General features: G+C 37.9%; 2 protein-coding genes across 3 annotated transcripts in view; one reads left to right on the plus strand and one right to left on the minus strand.

The window, feature by feature from the left end:
- The window catches only part of LOC109915782 (HORMA domain-containing protein 1-like), a 31224-nt gene extending 30746 nt beyond the window's left edge, over nt 1-478 (minus strand). Inside the window, exons 1-2 of the mRNA XM_048602114.1 lie at nt 334-478; nt 129-274 (exon numbers count right to left, since the gene is read on the minus strand). Of these exons, the coding sequence (XP_048458071.1) occupies nt 129-274; nt 334-478 (291 nt within the window). The remainder of the gene's footprint in view (nt 1-128; nt 275-333) is intronic.
- dmap1 (DNA methyltransferase 1 associated protein 1) overlaps nt 453-12807 on the plus strand; it is a 167094-nt gene continuing 154739 nt past the window's right edge. Inside the window, exons 1-2 of one of the 2 annotated variants that reach the window (XM_020515456.2) lie at nt 453-571; nt 10581-10689. In XM_020515456.2, coding sequence (XP_020371045.1) covers nt 10591-10689 — 99 coding nt within the window. In that variant the 5' untranslated portion in view covers nt 453-571; nt 10581-10590. Of the gene's footprint in view, nt 585-10580; nt 10690-12807 lie in introns of both variants that reach the window. The other variant, XM_020515458.2, reaches the window with a different exon arrangement.

Genomic DNA, 12807 nt, shown 5'->3' on the forward strand with positions numbered 1-12807 from the left:
CTGTTGTTTCATTCTCTATTGCCTGTCATCTCGCTCTCTATTACCTGTCATCTCGCTCTCTATTACCTGTCGTTTCATTCTCTATTACCTGTCGTTTCGCGCTGTGTTACTTGACCTCAGTCTATTACCTGTCGCCGCCTTCTCGAGCTGTCACCGAATCCCTCGCGCTCTGTCACGTGCAGCTCCTCCAGCTTTCGAGCCGACGCCCCTCGCGCGCTTTTCGTGCTGCTATTCCCGCTTCTTCCTAATCGTGGCACCGGTGAGCGTGTGAAACCTGGCAAAAAACCTGGCGGATATTCTGTCTTTGCTTTCAAAGGTCTTACAGTCATAAACTGCAAACAATATCAGAACTAAAATCCAATGCGTTTTTGCACAGCTCAGCGCAAAGCCAGTTAACTCCTTCCAATCTTTTCGGACCAACTCTCAGGACTACATTTCCCAAAGTGTTGCGCGATTGGCGTCTGCGCTCTGTGGTCATGCGGGTTTCCCATAATACAGTTGGATTTGTTCCGGTGTTGGGTAGGAAGCGTGAGAAGCACATTTAAAGAAGAAAATACAGCTTGTTTTTGAGGTGAATAATAGAGGTACTTATTTTATCATTCGTAATAAGGTGATGTGGTTTTTGTAGTTATTTATTTATCTGGATTGTTTCCTGTGGAGAATCAAAATCAAATATTTGGGCCTAGCTGTAAAGGAGAGCCCAATACAAAAGCCATGTTATTGCTGTCTGTCCTGCTGTTGGAACAAAACGTCCAGCAGGTGGAAACATATTTCAGTTCTGAACGAAGTCCACGCTTAAAATGAATGAAGTCAAAACATTGAAATACACTGTAAATCGTAACCAATCTATGTGGATGTTATTAGAATGCCAACATATTTGGTAGTTTGCATTTTAAGTAATATGGGTACTCGAAGAGTATTGGTGACTTGGGCTAAACAAAAGCATATCGTTGCAGTATTTACAAGTTAGTATTCCAGTGGTTGCTATTTTCGCAGACTTGATTGCCTTTTGAAACTTTGCCTTTTTACAGTATAATGTGTCCTTTTTTTCAAATTACACTGCCAGAATTCGTGATTTTTGTGATTAATTTTTCAGTCATTCAACGATTTATTTACCGAAATATGTTTCTTGTGAAGTGAGGAGTTTATAACTTTAAGATGGTCCCTGTTAACATGTTGCCAATGTTCAGAATTTAAAAACAATTTTTAAAATACATGTTTTAAGATTATCTAGAGTTTCTTAATTGAAACAGGAAAACATCTTTTTTTTACAAAAGGGAAATTGGAAGACCTTTTAGGAATTCTTGAGCAGTGTAGATATTATGGGTAGGAATGTTACTAGAAGACTGAAATATCCTGAGCAACTTCATAGCAGTAATTTAATAAAAGCTATGCACCATTGATTTGGAAGAAAGAGATCCTTGCTGGCAAAAAAAAAACCTTGACTTCTTTTGAGGACATCAGTGATTTAAATAGCTAGTGGTACTTTGAAAGCTTAGTTCCACATGAAAGCGTTTTAATTAACTAAGCTTTACACAAACCTGGTTTTAAAATAGAAAGTGCAATAACATTGCTGTGTACAACAATAACCTCCATTAATGGTTCTGCAATTAAAATCCAGTTAAACTGTGAAAACTGTGGCAAAGTACTTGGAAATAAGTCAATTCTGTACTATCTTCCACCAAATTGTCTCCTTCATCACTTTTCTTTTTATGCTGTTACTACAGATGGGTTTATAATATTTTAGAATTCTATCTCTAATGCATTGCAGGAGGATGATTGTGATGAGGATTGCAGTATTTGAAGGAAAAGGTCCACATCACCTTGTCAAAGCAAACAGGGATATGCATAAATAAGCCTTTCTATTGCTTTCTGTATTTTTGCTAATTGTATCACCAAACTTCTCTAATCCCTTTTGGATTTTTTTTATTATCATAATTTTTGCATTTATGACAGAGTACAGGTATAGATTGAGGAAATATTTTGAAGGGGTGAAATAGTGTGAAATAATGCACTTTCTTTATTTCGGTCTGCCTTTCTTTATGTTAGGAATGGCTTTAACCAGTGGAGAACTTTCTCCAGTTTCCCATTGACTCCAGTTTTGCTAAGACTGCTTGAGGCCATACTTGGTCAAATACTGCTGTTGATGTTAAGGGCAGTCACTGTCATTTCACTTCATCCCTGAACTTCAGCACATTTGTCTGTTTTGACAAAGCTTCCATAATTTGCTGTTGATCAAGAGTGGACCGATTTAAGCCTGTTGGATTTGTTTGGTGTCCTATGTGCAGGACATAATGGAGCATTTTCCACATTGGTGATAGATGTCAATGTTGTATCTGTATTGAAGATAGAGATGCGGCTAGTTCCAAGAACACCTTCAGCACTATTAACAAAATGTCATTGGGTCACATGTCCTTTGTAGTATCCAATGCCTTCAGCCATTTCTTGATATTGTCCAATGTGCCTGATGCTGATGCTGCTCCTCCACTGTTCATTGAATCAAGATTGGTCCCAATACTGACACCTGGGGAACTCCTCTACAACCCTTTGTTCATTCCAAAAAAAAATTCATTGTTAGTCTCTGTCTTGTACCCTTCAACCAATTTTTGCATTCATGTTGCAATGACCTATTGCTTTCCTTCCTTTCCCTATTGAGGGAACACACCAACCTTTGGGTCCAGCCTATCCGGCCCATCTTTGTTCTTTCCCTATTATCTGCCAGTTGTTTATTCTTAATGTTGTGTGTCATTTTCCATTGTCATCCTAAACCTACAATACATTGAACACTGTCACCAAAATGTTCCCCCACTGTAATTTTTTTTTCTACTCGGCCTGCTTAAGTACCAAGAACCAGGTCTACCAGTGCCTCCTTTCTACTGGACACGTATGTGTCTTTATATCCATTCATTGGATGTGGGTGTCTCTGGTTACGCCAGCATCTCTTGCCCATGTTTCAATGAAGAGTCAACCACATTATTGTGGATCTGGGGTCACATCGAATCATAGAATCATAAAGTTGTACAGCATTGAAACAGACCCTTTGGTCCAACTCCTCCATGCTGACCAGGTAATGTAAATTAAGGCGTCTCACTTGCCAGCATTTGGCCCATATCCCTCTAAACCATTCGTATTCATGTACCCACCCAGATGCCTTTTAAATGTTGTAATTTTACCTGCCTCCACGACTTCCTCTGGCGGCTCATTCCATACATGCATCACCCGCTGCTTGAAAACGTTGCCCTTTAGGTTGCTTTTAAATCTTTCCCCTCTCACCTAAAACGTATACCCTCTAGTTTTGGACTCCCCTAATCTGGGGAGAAGACCTTGGCTATTCACCCTATCCATGCCCCTCACATAGAACATAGAACATAGAACATAGAACTATAAATCTCTAAGGTCAACCCTCGGCCTCCAAAGCTCCAGGGAAAATAATCCCAGCCTATTTGTCCTCTACCTAGGGCTCAACCCTCCACGCTTGTAAATCTTTTCTGAACACTTTAAAGTTTAACAACATCTTTCTTATAGGATGGAGACTAGACATGAACTCAGTACTCCAAAAGTGGCCTAATTGATATCCTGTACAGCTGCATTATGACGTCCAAATTTATATTCTCAATGCCCTAACCAAAAATGCTTTCTTCACTACCCTATCTATCTATGGCTTCACCTTCAAGGAACTATGAACCTGCACTCCAAAGTCTCCCCAAGTCCCTACCATTAAGATTATAAGCCCTGCCCTGATTTGTCTTACCAAAATGCAACACCTCGCACTTATCTAAATTAAACTCCATCTCCCACTCCTTGGCCCATCATGTTGGCCAGACCAGGTAAGGATGGCAGATTTCCTTCTCTAAAGGGCATCAATGAATTAGATGGATTTCTAACTCTGTTTTGTTTAAGTATCTTGTTGATTTGTGGTTCTCTTCAGCATTTTGTTTTTAATTTAAACACTGCAATTTTTAAAAATCTAACTATAATTTGTTTCTTTTCCAAGCATGTACCATTGTTATCCTTTTCTGTTTTGTTACTTAATAAAAGGAAATAATCTTTTTATTTTAATGTTTTTCACAACCACTGGTCATCTTACTGTGCTTTTTGAAGTGCATATACTTGTAAAAAATGCTGCAGCCAATTTGCGCACCGCAAATTACACAAAGAACAAGAAATGATAATGCAGAATGTTATTGCGGGATAAATTTTGTCCAAGCTGCTGGGGCGAATGCCCTTCCCTCAACAGTGTGTTGGAATGTCAGGCTTGATTTTTTCACTGAAATGCTAGAAAGGGACTTAAACCTGGAATTCTGCAACTCAAGCTGGTGTGCTACTACAATTGATTGGCAAGTAGAGAGAAACAGTCTTAATGTTGATATTGACTAGGGCAGCATAAACTGAAGAAGATAAAGGTTAAAATATTGCTCCTTTGGGGATTACTCAGCATTGGCAGGACAGCTATTGATGGAGATGCTCTTGGCTGTAGGTAAGAGTGGAACCAAGCAAAGACAGTCCCACACAACTGGAAAACGATGAGTGAGGAAGAGAATGGTATCGTAGGCTGTAAATATTATAGTAATATGCACATATTCTTGAATTGAGTGCTGTTTGATCTGGTCATTTCATTTTTGCCTATCCTATCCTGATATTATTTTCTATGAACTTTTCAGTTAAACCTGTCAGCTTTCCACCTCCAAATCTCCTATGCACTGGTAGGTTATTTTATAACTTGGAGAAGTGTGGGGATTCAGTGCAGAGGGCAAGAGGTTTGTAATTTCAGAGGTCTTTTTTAATAGGATAAATTGAAGCCCAGGATCAGGGGCTCAGCAGAAAACAACTGGAAAACCATATGTTCATTGGTAATAGCTGCTAATTTGACTATCGATTAAAGGTTACTTTCAGATTAAAGGGAAATAGAAATATTTTCTAGATTTAAAACCAGAAGACCAGTAGGAAATTTAAAAAAAATTAAGAACTAAGAAAATAAAATTCGAGATGCAGGATCAGGTGATGTCTTGTGCCTGCATTCATAGTGATTACATCTGTAGCAAGTGTTGGTTGCTTGAGGAACTCTTGCCCAGAGGTGATGAGCTGGAGTTCAAGCTTTGAGCATTGCAACATATTGAGGAGGGGGAAGAGTTACCTGGACACTGTTTTAGGAGGCAGTCACACTGCTTAGATTAATAGAACAAACTTAAAGGCTTTCAATCTGAATGTATAAAGCATTTGGAATAAAATAATGAGTTAACAGTCCAAATGGAGGCAAATGGGTATGATTTGGTGGTGATTACTGAGATGTGGTTGCAGGGAAATTAGATTTAGGAATTGAATATCCAAGGGTATTCAGTATTCCTAAAGGATAGGCAGAAAGGAAAAGGAGGTGGTGTACCTTTCTTAGGAAAAGAAGAGATCAGTGTTTCACTGAAAAATTATATTGGTACTGAAGATCAAGGCATAGAAGCAGTCAGTGTAGAAATAAGACATGGCATGGAAAAAAGACCCTGTGGGCAGTAATCTAAAGATTCCTGAACAATAGTCCCACAGTGGAGTACAGTATAAACCAGGAAATACTGAGGGCTTGTAAGAAAGAGCATGATATTAATATGCAAATAGATTGGATTAATCAAAACAGCAAGGCTAGTCTGGAGGGAGAATTCAATGAATGTATTAGTGTGAAGATACTATGACTTTAAGAGATGTATTTTATCCTTTTTTTATGAAGAAAGTTTGAGACAAAGGTGCCAAGGCCTTGGGGTTTTTTTTTTAAAAAAAATTGCAACAATAGAAGGAGCTTGAATGGGAGGGGTCAAACTCCCACAGAACCAGGATTTTTTTTTTTTTTTAGTTTTAGCCTTCAGTAGCAGCTGCTGGGGTTTTGAAGCTAGATGTGCAAGCTATTATTCCTCTCTCTGTTGTAGCTAAAAGCTGGGATTCTCAACCTGCTGCTAGAATTGCATGTGAGACAATCTATTTTACTGAATTTGCCTTTGCTAAGGGTGTGTGTTTATGGGATGTTACTATATTCGAACAGTTAATTGGTAGTAATTAATATAAATGCTGAACACGTTCTGGGATCCAGTGAGAGATCCCGCAATTGAAGGCTGCAAATGGGCCTTGCCCGAGCATGCTCAGGGATCCGGTGATTAGAGGCTGCAACTGTGCCCTGCCGAAGCATGTGCAGGACCCGGTTGCGGCACCGATTGTTATGGAATTGGAGGTGGCGGTGGCAGCAGGAGGAGATTGGAGGCGGTAGCGTCAGTGGCAGCAAACACTCAGCTTCTCCCAAGACTCCAGGCTGTGGCTTGGCTGGGAGCCTGCAAGGAGGTAAGACTTAAGACAGTAATATCTGGACGTTTCTCATCCCTTTTTGTTTTGTTTCGTTTCCTTCATTTCTGCTGTTTGTTTTTATTCCGGTTTTGTGATCAAGTGTGTGACAAAGATTGCGCTGGTTATGTTGGTGGAGGTGAGATGGCGCCGAAGAGTGGTGACTTTCATTCCAGTGGGGGTGATACAGCGAAGGGGACTTGTGCTTGGCCAAAGACGGAGTGCTTAACAAGAAGGACTGTGAAGTTGGACACTTTTATTTATTCATTTTTCTGCCTTTATATCCCATGTTTTGGTTTATTTTCTGAGTTTTAAGATGGTGCCAGAGAGTGGCGACACTATACAGCACTTTTCACTGTGTTTTGTAACAAGATACATGAGGCAATGAATAAATCAAAACAAATGTTATTTTAAATATTTTGATAGAGTTACAGTTAAGTCAGTTCTTTTATTTTTATTTTGTTTGTGTGTTAATTATAGTGTATGGATAAAGTGTGTTTTGTTTCAAGTCTGGTAGTTTGACCAATCAAATTTCTTCCAAACACACAGCCTTACTCTTACCTTTAAAATAAGAAAAAGTTAGAATCTAGACTATCTTCTTAATATATTTTGAGGGGGTTTGATTTGGTCCGTAATGTAAAGATTGTTTCTTGGAACAATATGTTGGCGAATCAACCAAGCAGCAGGCTATTCTGGATTTGGTATTGTGTAAAGGAAGAATGACTGTAGGAGGGGGAAAACATCCATAACTAAGCAAGAAAGTTTAAGATAATATAGAGTCAAAAACTAAGGCATACCATACTGTAAAGGCAATTGGCTGGCTGGAAGATTGGGTAAATTTTAAAGATCAACAAGGGGTTAGTAAAAAAGATCATAAAAAGAACAAAGGTAAATTATGAAAAGAAAACTGGTGCAAAATATACAAAAGGATAGCAAGTTTCTGTAAGTATTTAAAAGGGAAGAGAGTAGCTGAAGTGAATGTTGGTCCCTTAGAGGATGAGTCTGGAAAGTTAATAGTGGGGAGCACAGAAATGGCAGAGTCACTAAATCAATATTTTCCTTCAGTTTTCACATTGGAGGGCACTAGTACTGTCCTAACAGTAACAGATAATGCAAAGGTTATAGAAAGAGAGGAACTTCGAACAGCCATCATTGTTAGGAAGTTGGGTAGAGTAATTGTGAGGTGGAAGGCAGGAAGCTAAAATGTGTGGTTCCTTTGAGATTTGTGCTTTGTCTGTAGTTAGAAAGTAGCTGAGGTTGCCAGTACAGACAGCCTCAAATTGAAACGCGTGTCAAAAAGAAGAAATGCCTTATAGGTGGCAGGCAAAACAGCAGTGTTGTTTAATGTGAAATTTGAGTTTGAAGTCGGCCAATTAATTTAAACGAAGCATCTAGAAACAGCCAATTGAATTTAAATCTGATGGTGTTGACAACCTGAAACCAATCATATTATAAGAATTTGATAATGTCATTATGGGTATATAAGGCAAGGGCATTTGGAAAATCGGAGAGTACTAACTGCCACCTACCAGAGTTAACACAATTCAACTCTCAGAGAAAGCCCAAAAATTAATCAAAGGTACATAGGTATTTTAGCTCAAAGTTCTTAACAGGAGAAATTACAAAGGATTAATGGAAGAAAGGCGTTTGTGAGGAGAGTGGAGACAACAGAATGTTTCAGAAGACAGTCTGTGCGTACTTGGAGAGATTTAGTTATAATTTATTGTTTCTTCTTAATTGGGTTTATATTAGTGGGACTTGTCTTTATTTAAACAGCATTCAAGTAGAATTAAGACCAGTTATGGAGTAGTTAGTAGTTTAAGGGGGAATTGTCAGTTTTTTAGTAATTTTGTTAATTTATTCATTGTTGGGTTAAATAAATAAATTGTTTCTTGTTACTTGTAAAGTGGAGATCAGAGATTTTCTTTCTTTTAATCACACTGTTAACAGATTACAAGGGGAAAGGTGAGCTTTTCTGGGTGATTTGGGAGTAATTATTAGAAGGGAACCTCTAACACCATCATAGCAGATTGGGGCTTGTGTTTTAGTTTATTTGTTAGAGGGGTTTGGCCATTCCCCATCGTAACATCATCACCAGGGAAAATGTATTGCTATTGGAATTGAAGGCAGATGAGTCCCCAGGGCCTTGTAGTCTACATTCTAAGGTCTTAAAGGAAGTGGCAGCAGAGATGGTGGATTCATTGGTGATAGTAGTCCACAGTTCCCTGGATGTGGGAAAAATTCCAGCGGATTGAAAAAAATGCTAATATAACACTCTAATACAACAAGGGAGGGAGGGATGCAGAAAGTAGGAAACTATAGACTACTTAGTTTAACATGTTGTTGGGGAATTGTTAGAATCCATGATTAAAGAAGTAATAACAGGACATCTGGAAAGTCAAAAATACAATCCTTTTAGTCAGCATGGTTTTATGCGGGTTATTCATGTTTGACTAACTTACTAGAGCTCATTGAAGACCTAACAAGCAATATGGGAAATCATAATCCTATGAGGTGCTGCACAAAAGTCTAACGCGTTCTGTGATGGATGCTAGTGCATTGAATAAATTTAAGGTAGAGATTGGCAGATTTTTATTTAATAATGGTGGAAAGTAATGAAAAGCAGGCTTCAATACAGTTGAGGCCAAGATGAGGTCAGTCATGATCGTATCAAATGGGGGGGCAGGTTCACTTGTCTCCTCCTGCTTCTAGTTCATGTGTTCTTATGTCCCCTGACTTCCCTTTGCAGGATGTGAGTGCTTTCCTTCCATTCCATAGTTGTCTTCAGTAAGTTTCTGCATCTGCTCTTTTGTCAGGTGTCTGGGAGGCAATACGTAATTTGAATTCAGTTGTACATGTGTGACTTCAAGTTCAGTAATTTTGAGCTTTGATACAAGCCTCACCTCTGCCAAGTCAATATTGGGGTTGCTGCCCGCAACACCGTCGACCTGGTTACTAGAAATTACTGTACATTTTTTCTTACTTAGAATCAGTTAGGCTTCTACAGAGCAATTAAGTTTTTTGATACGGGTTTAACTTCACAGATATATGTTTCACTGTGCAGCTATTTTATGTCTTATCTTACCTAAGACTAGCTTAACAAGAGAGTAATAATTCAGTGTTAAAGATTAAACGGAACTTTGTTTAAATGTTCAGGCTAAATAACTGTTTAGGTTTCAGGACATTTTGCTGCTTTCAAATAGGCTGTAAGTTGAACGTTGTTTTACTTTTCATGTTTCTTCAATTCAAACCTATATCTTGCAATATTATTTGTAGTTTTATCTTGAATTACATGGTCATGAATAATATTTTACTTACTGCTAAATACAATGCATGATGAGGCATCCACACTATTTGTGGTTATATGAGATAATTGTGATTTAGGTCTGTCTCTTTAAATGTAAAATGGTGCACAATAGTGCAGAGAATGATGTGATCTGCTGAGAGTTCTGTCTAACAACAAGTCTGTGTGTTTTGGTTACTGTAGAAATGTGGGGTGTGGGGACCCAGATTAAAACTTAATGTGAGCAAAGTGCAAAATGTCTACACCTGAAAGAAATGCAAGAGCAACTGGGCTGGCTATGGACAGACTTTTAGGCTCTGAGATTTCTTTATACAGAATGGGAAAAGTCTTGCAGAGAGAAAAAAAAAGCTGGCCAGCAGATTGGGAAAGCCTACAAGTCCTCTGGGAGCTACCAGGCAGAATACTGGAGGGACGATAGTATCTGATTGAAAAGACGCATCCCATATGAATTTAAGATCTTTTGAAGATTTACCTTGGTGAGGCTTGGAGGCCATACTGTTGACAGTTGGTTTGGAAATTCCCTGAAAATGAAGGGAAATGCCTTTCGACAGTTATTCTATTAGGATTTGGCAAATTGGGAACTGGGATTGACTGTAGACTTTTTTCCTATAAAAAATGTTACCTGTGGAGAGTGTGTTGTAATGTATCTGTATGTGGCCTGGGATTACTGGTCATATTAGAATATGAAGAAAGGTTATCTCTTTTGTAGTTAGAGGATTACTTGCCTACTAGATAATTTTCTAAGAGTTCTACTATCCTATTTTCAACATAGTCAATTCAACTAATTATACCATGGGTCATGTCACAAAAGGACTCAAACTATAAGGATTCTGAAATTTGTATACAATGGCTAAGTTCAGCTGTTTGTCAGCATTGACCCAGATCCAGGTAGAATACCGTAAATGCAGTGTTTGATTATAACTGAATTTCCTTCTTAAATTTCTACTTCTAATCTCTACAGGTTTTCAAAAATGACTACAGGAGCAGATGTTCGCGATATTTTGGAACTGGGGGGTGGTGACTCTGAAAACACACCGATTAGTAAAAAAGATATCATTAATTCAGATAAGGTAACACTTTTTTTTGAGATCCTACAATGTTACCACCTTCGCGGTTAATATAAACTGTCGGGGTCGTTTAGCTTGGTTGGCTAGACAGCCATTTTGCAATGCAGAGTAATGCCAGTATTGTGGGTCCAATTCCTGCACTGGCTGAGGTTATCATGAAGAACTACTTCTTGACCTCTTCCCTTGCCTGAGACGTGGTGACTTTTGGGTTAAAACCACCACCAGTTGTCTCTCTTCAGTAAGAGAGAGCAGCTGTATGGTCCACCAGTAATATGTGATTTTTGTACACTGATCATAAAATGTTTATTGCTACCTGACTATTTATTGTCATTCAGTAAATTCATTGTGGCTTATTCATCATTGTGTCAAGGTAATGACATATGAAAGAGTTAAATTGAATATCAATACATATCAACATAATCCAAAGTGCTCAAGGATAGCAGATAAACTTTGTTTAGCGTGCAGCTTTAAAATTATTGAATAGATGTAATCTCACCTCTGGGTTTCTATAATTGTTTAAAATCCCTTGAGTCTGTCTTTCTTTCTTTCTTTCTTGGGAGTCTGTGGCTCTTTGAACTGATCATTGAGGTTACTGGTTTACAACCAGTCCTTGGTATATATTCAGTTTTTAACCAGCACCCTTTTGAGCTGTTTTGTTTGTATTGTCTTAAAGTAGTTTTCCATCGTGGATTTAAAAGATTAATTTATAGTAGGCTGGCCAAAATGTGTAAATTTACATTTGCTTTTTATTTAAATTAGCATTTTCATTTCTCTGCTGATCTGCTTTGCTTTGACATCATCTTACCCTGATTATCAGTGTGTTAAATTAATCAGAAATGATGCAGCACAATGTAGAAAATGAGTAAATATTGAATTTCTGTCCCCTTTCACTTCAGTAATTGTGCTTAATTAAAATGAATAAGCTGCTGAATCATCTTGGCTTCAATTTTTATGTGACTAGGTTTTGCTTTGAATAAAATCTGCATATACTTCTTTGAATTCTAAAATGGGCCTAAGCGTTCTACTCTTATTCATTTTTTGTGTTATTTTAAATTGATGGTAAGTCAGGCAGAATAATTCCTATAGCAGCTCCAATTAGTGTATGCGGGCAGATGTTGGAGAAACAAAGTAAGTAAAATTGAGTGGATTTATCTACCAAATGTGTGATTAGATTTAGGCAACAGATGATTCTGAGCCTTACTTGGAAATTCCTTTATTCCGGCCAATTTCCACCTCTTCCTAGTTTAGGGTGATCACGATTAGAGGGAGGGCATGGCTTAGAAGTAATATCACTGGTCTAGTGTTTCAGAATCCCAGGGCTATCTTCCAGATTCTAGCTTAATCGGTCACATTTGAATCTTAAGTGACTATGGAACATTGAACTATAGTGACATATAGTCCTATATTGTCCTAAAATTAAACTATAGTCCTATCCAATCTTATCCTTACTGAATTTACATATAGAGTCTTCTAGCAAGTATCATTTGATACTTATCCTTGCAAATTTTTCACTCCCAAACCCAGGCATGCCAAGATCAATTGTAGTACTTCTGTAATTGATCTGTTTGAGATCTGCTAATTTGATTAGTTGTATGTTAGACAGGATATAGCTAATTCATGTATGAAGCCATTGAGATGGTGTGGTCATGGAATTTATTTTAAGGGAAACAGTTGTAAGGCAATCGTTTGCAAAATTTTCAGCTTGGATTTTCTTAGGTTTTGGAATTCATTATTGTTTCATAATTTTGAAATAAAGTATATTTTAACTTCATTATTCAGACTAAACTAAACTTTAAAACACTGGCTGAAGGTTAAAACCAAAAATACATTTCAATGCTTCTTTCATTTAGAGGGATCGAGGAAGAGATGAACTTTTTCAAGCCAGGGATCAGTGATTGATAATGAGGAGGCTAGAGTGATCGTCTTGGTCTTTGGAGTTATTTACAAAGCAGACAAATTACTGTAGATATGAGCTCCCCAAAGATGGTAACTTACTTCAATATCATTGGCAACTGAAATTCTGCAACACTAGGTTGCTCTATACCAGTCTGGTAGAATACATTTTCTAGCTTTCAATCTGATTCTTATTATGTCCCTTCTTGTATTATCCTTTCCACTAAT

The sequence above is a fragment of the Rhincodon typus genome, chromosome 10 (genome assembly GCF_021869965.1).
Source record: "Rhincodon typus isolate 14 chromosome 10, sRhiTyp1.1, whole genome shotgun sequence".
Taxonomy (NCBI): Eukaryota; Metazoa; Chordata; class Chondrichthyes; order Orectolobiformes; family Rhincodontidae; genus Rhincodon; species Rhincodon typus.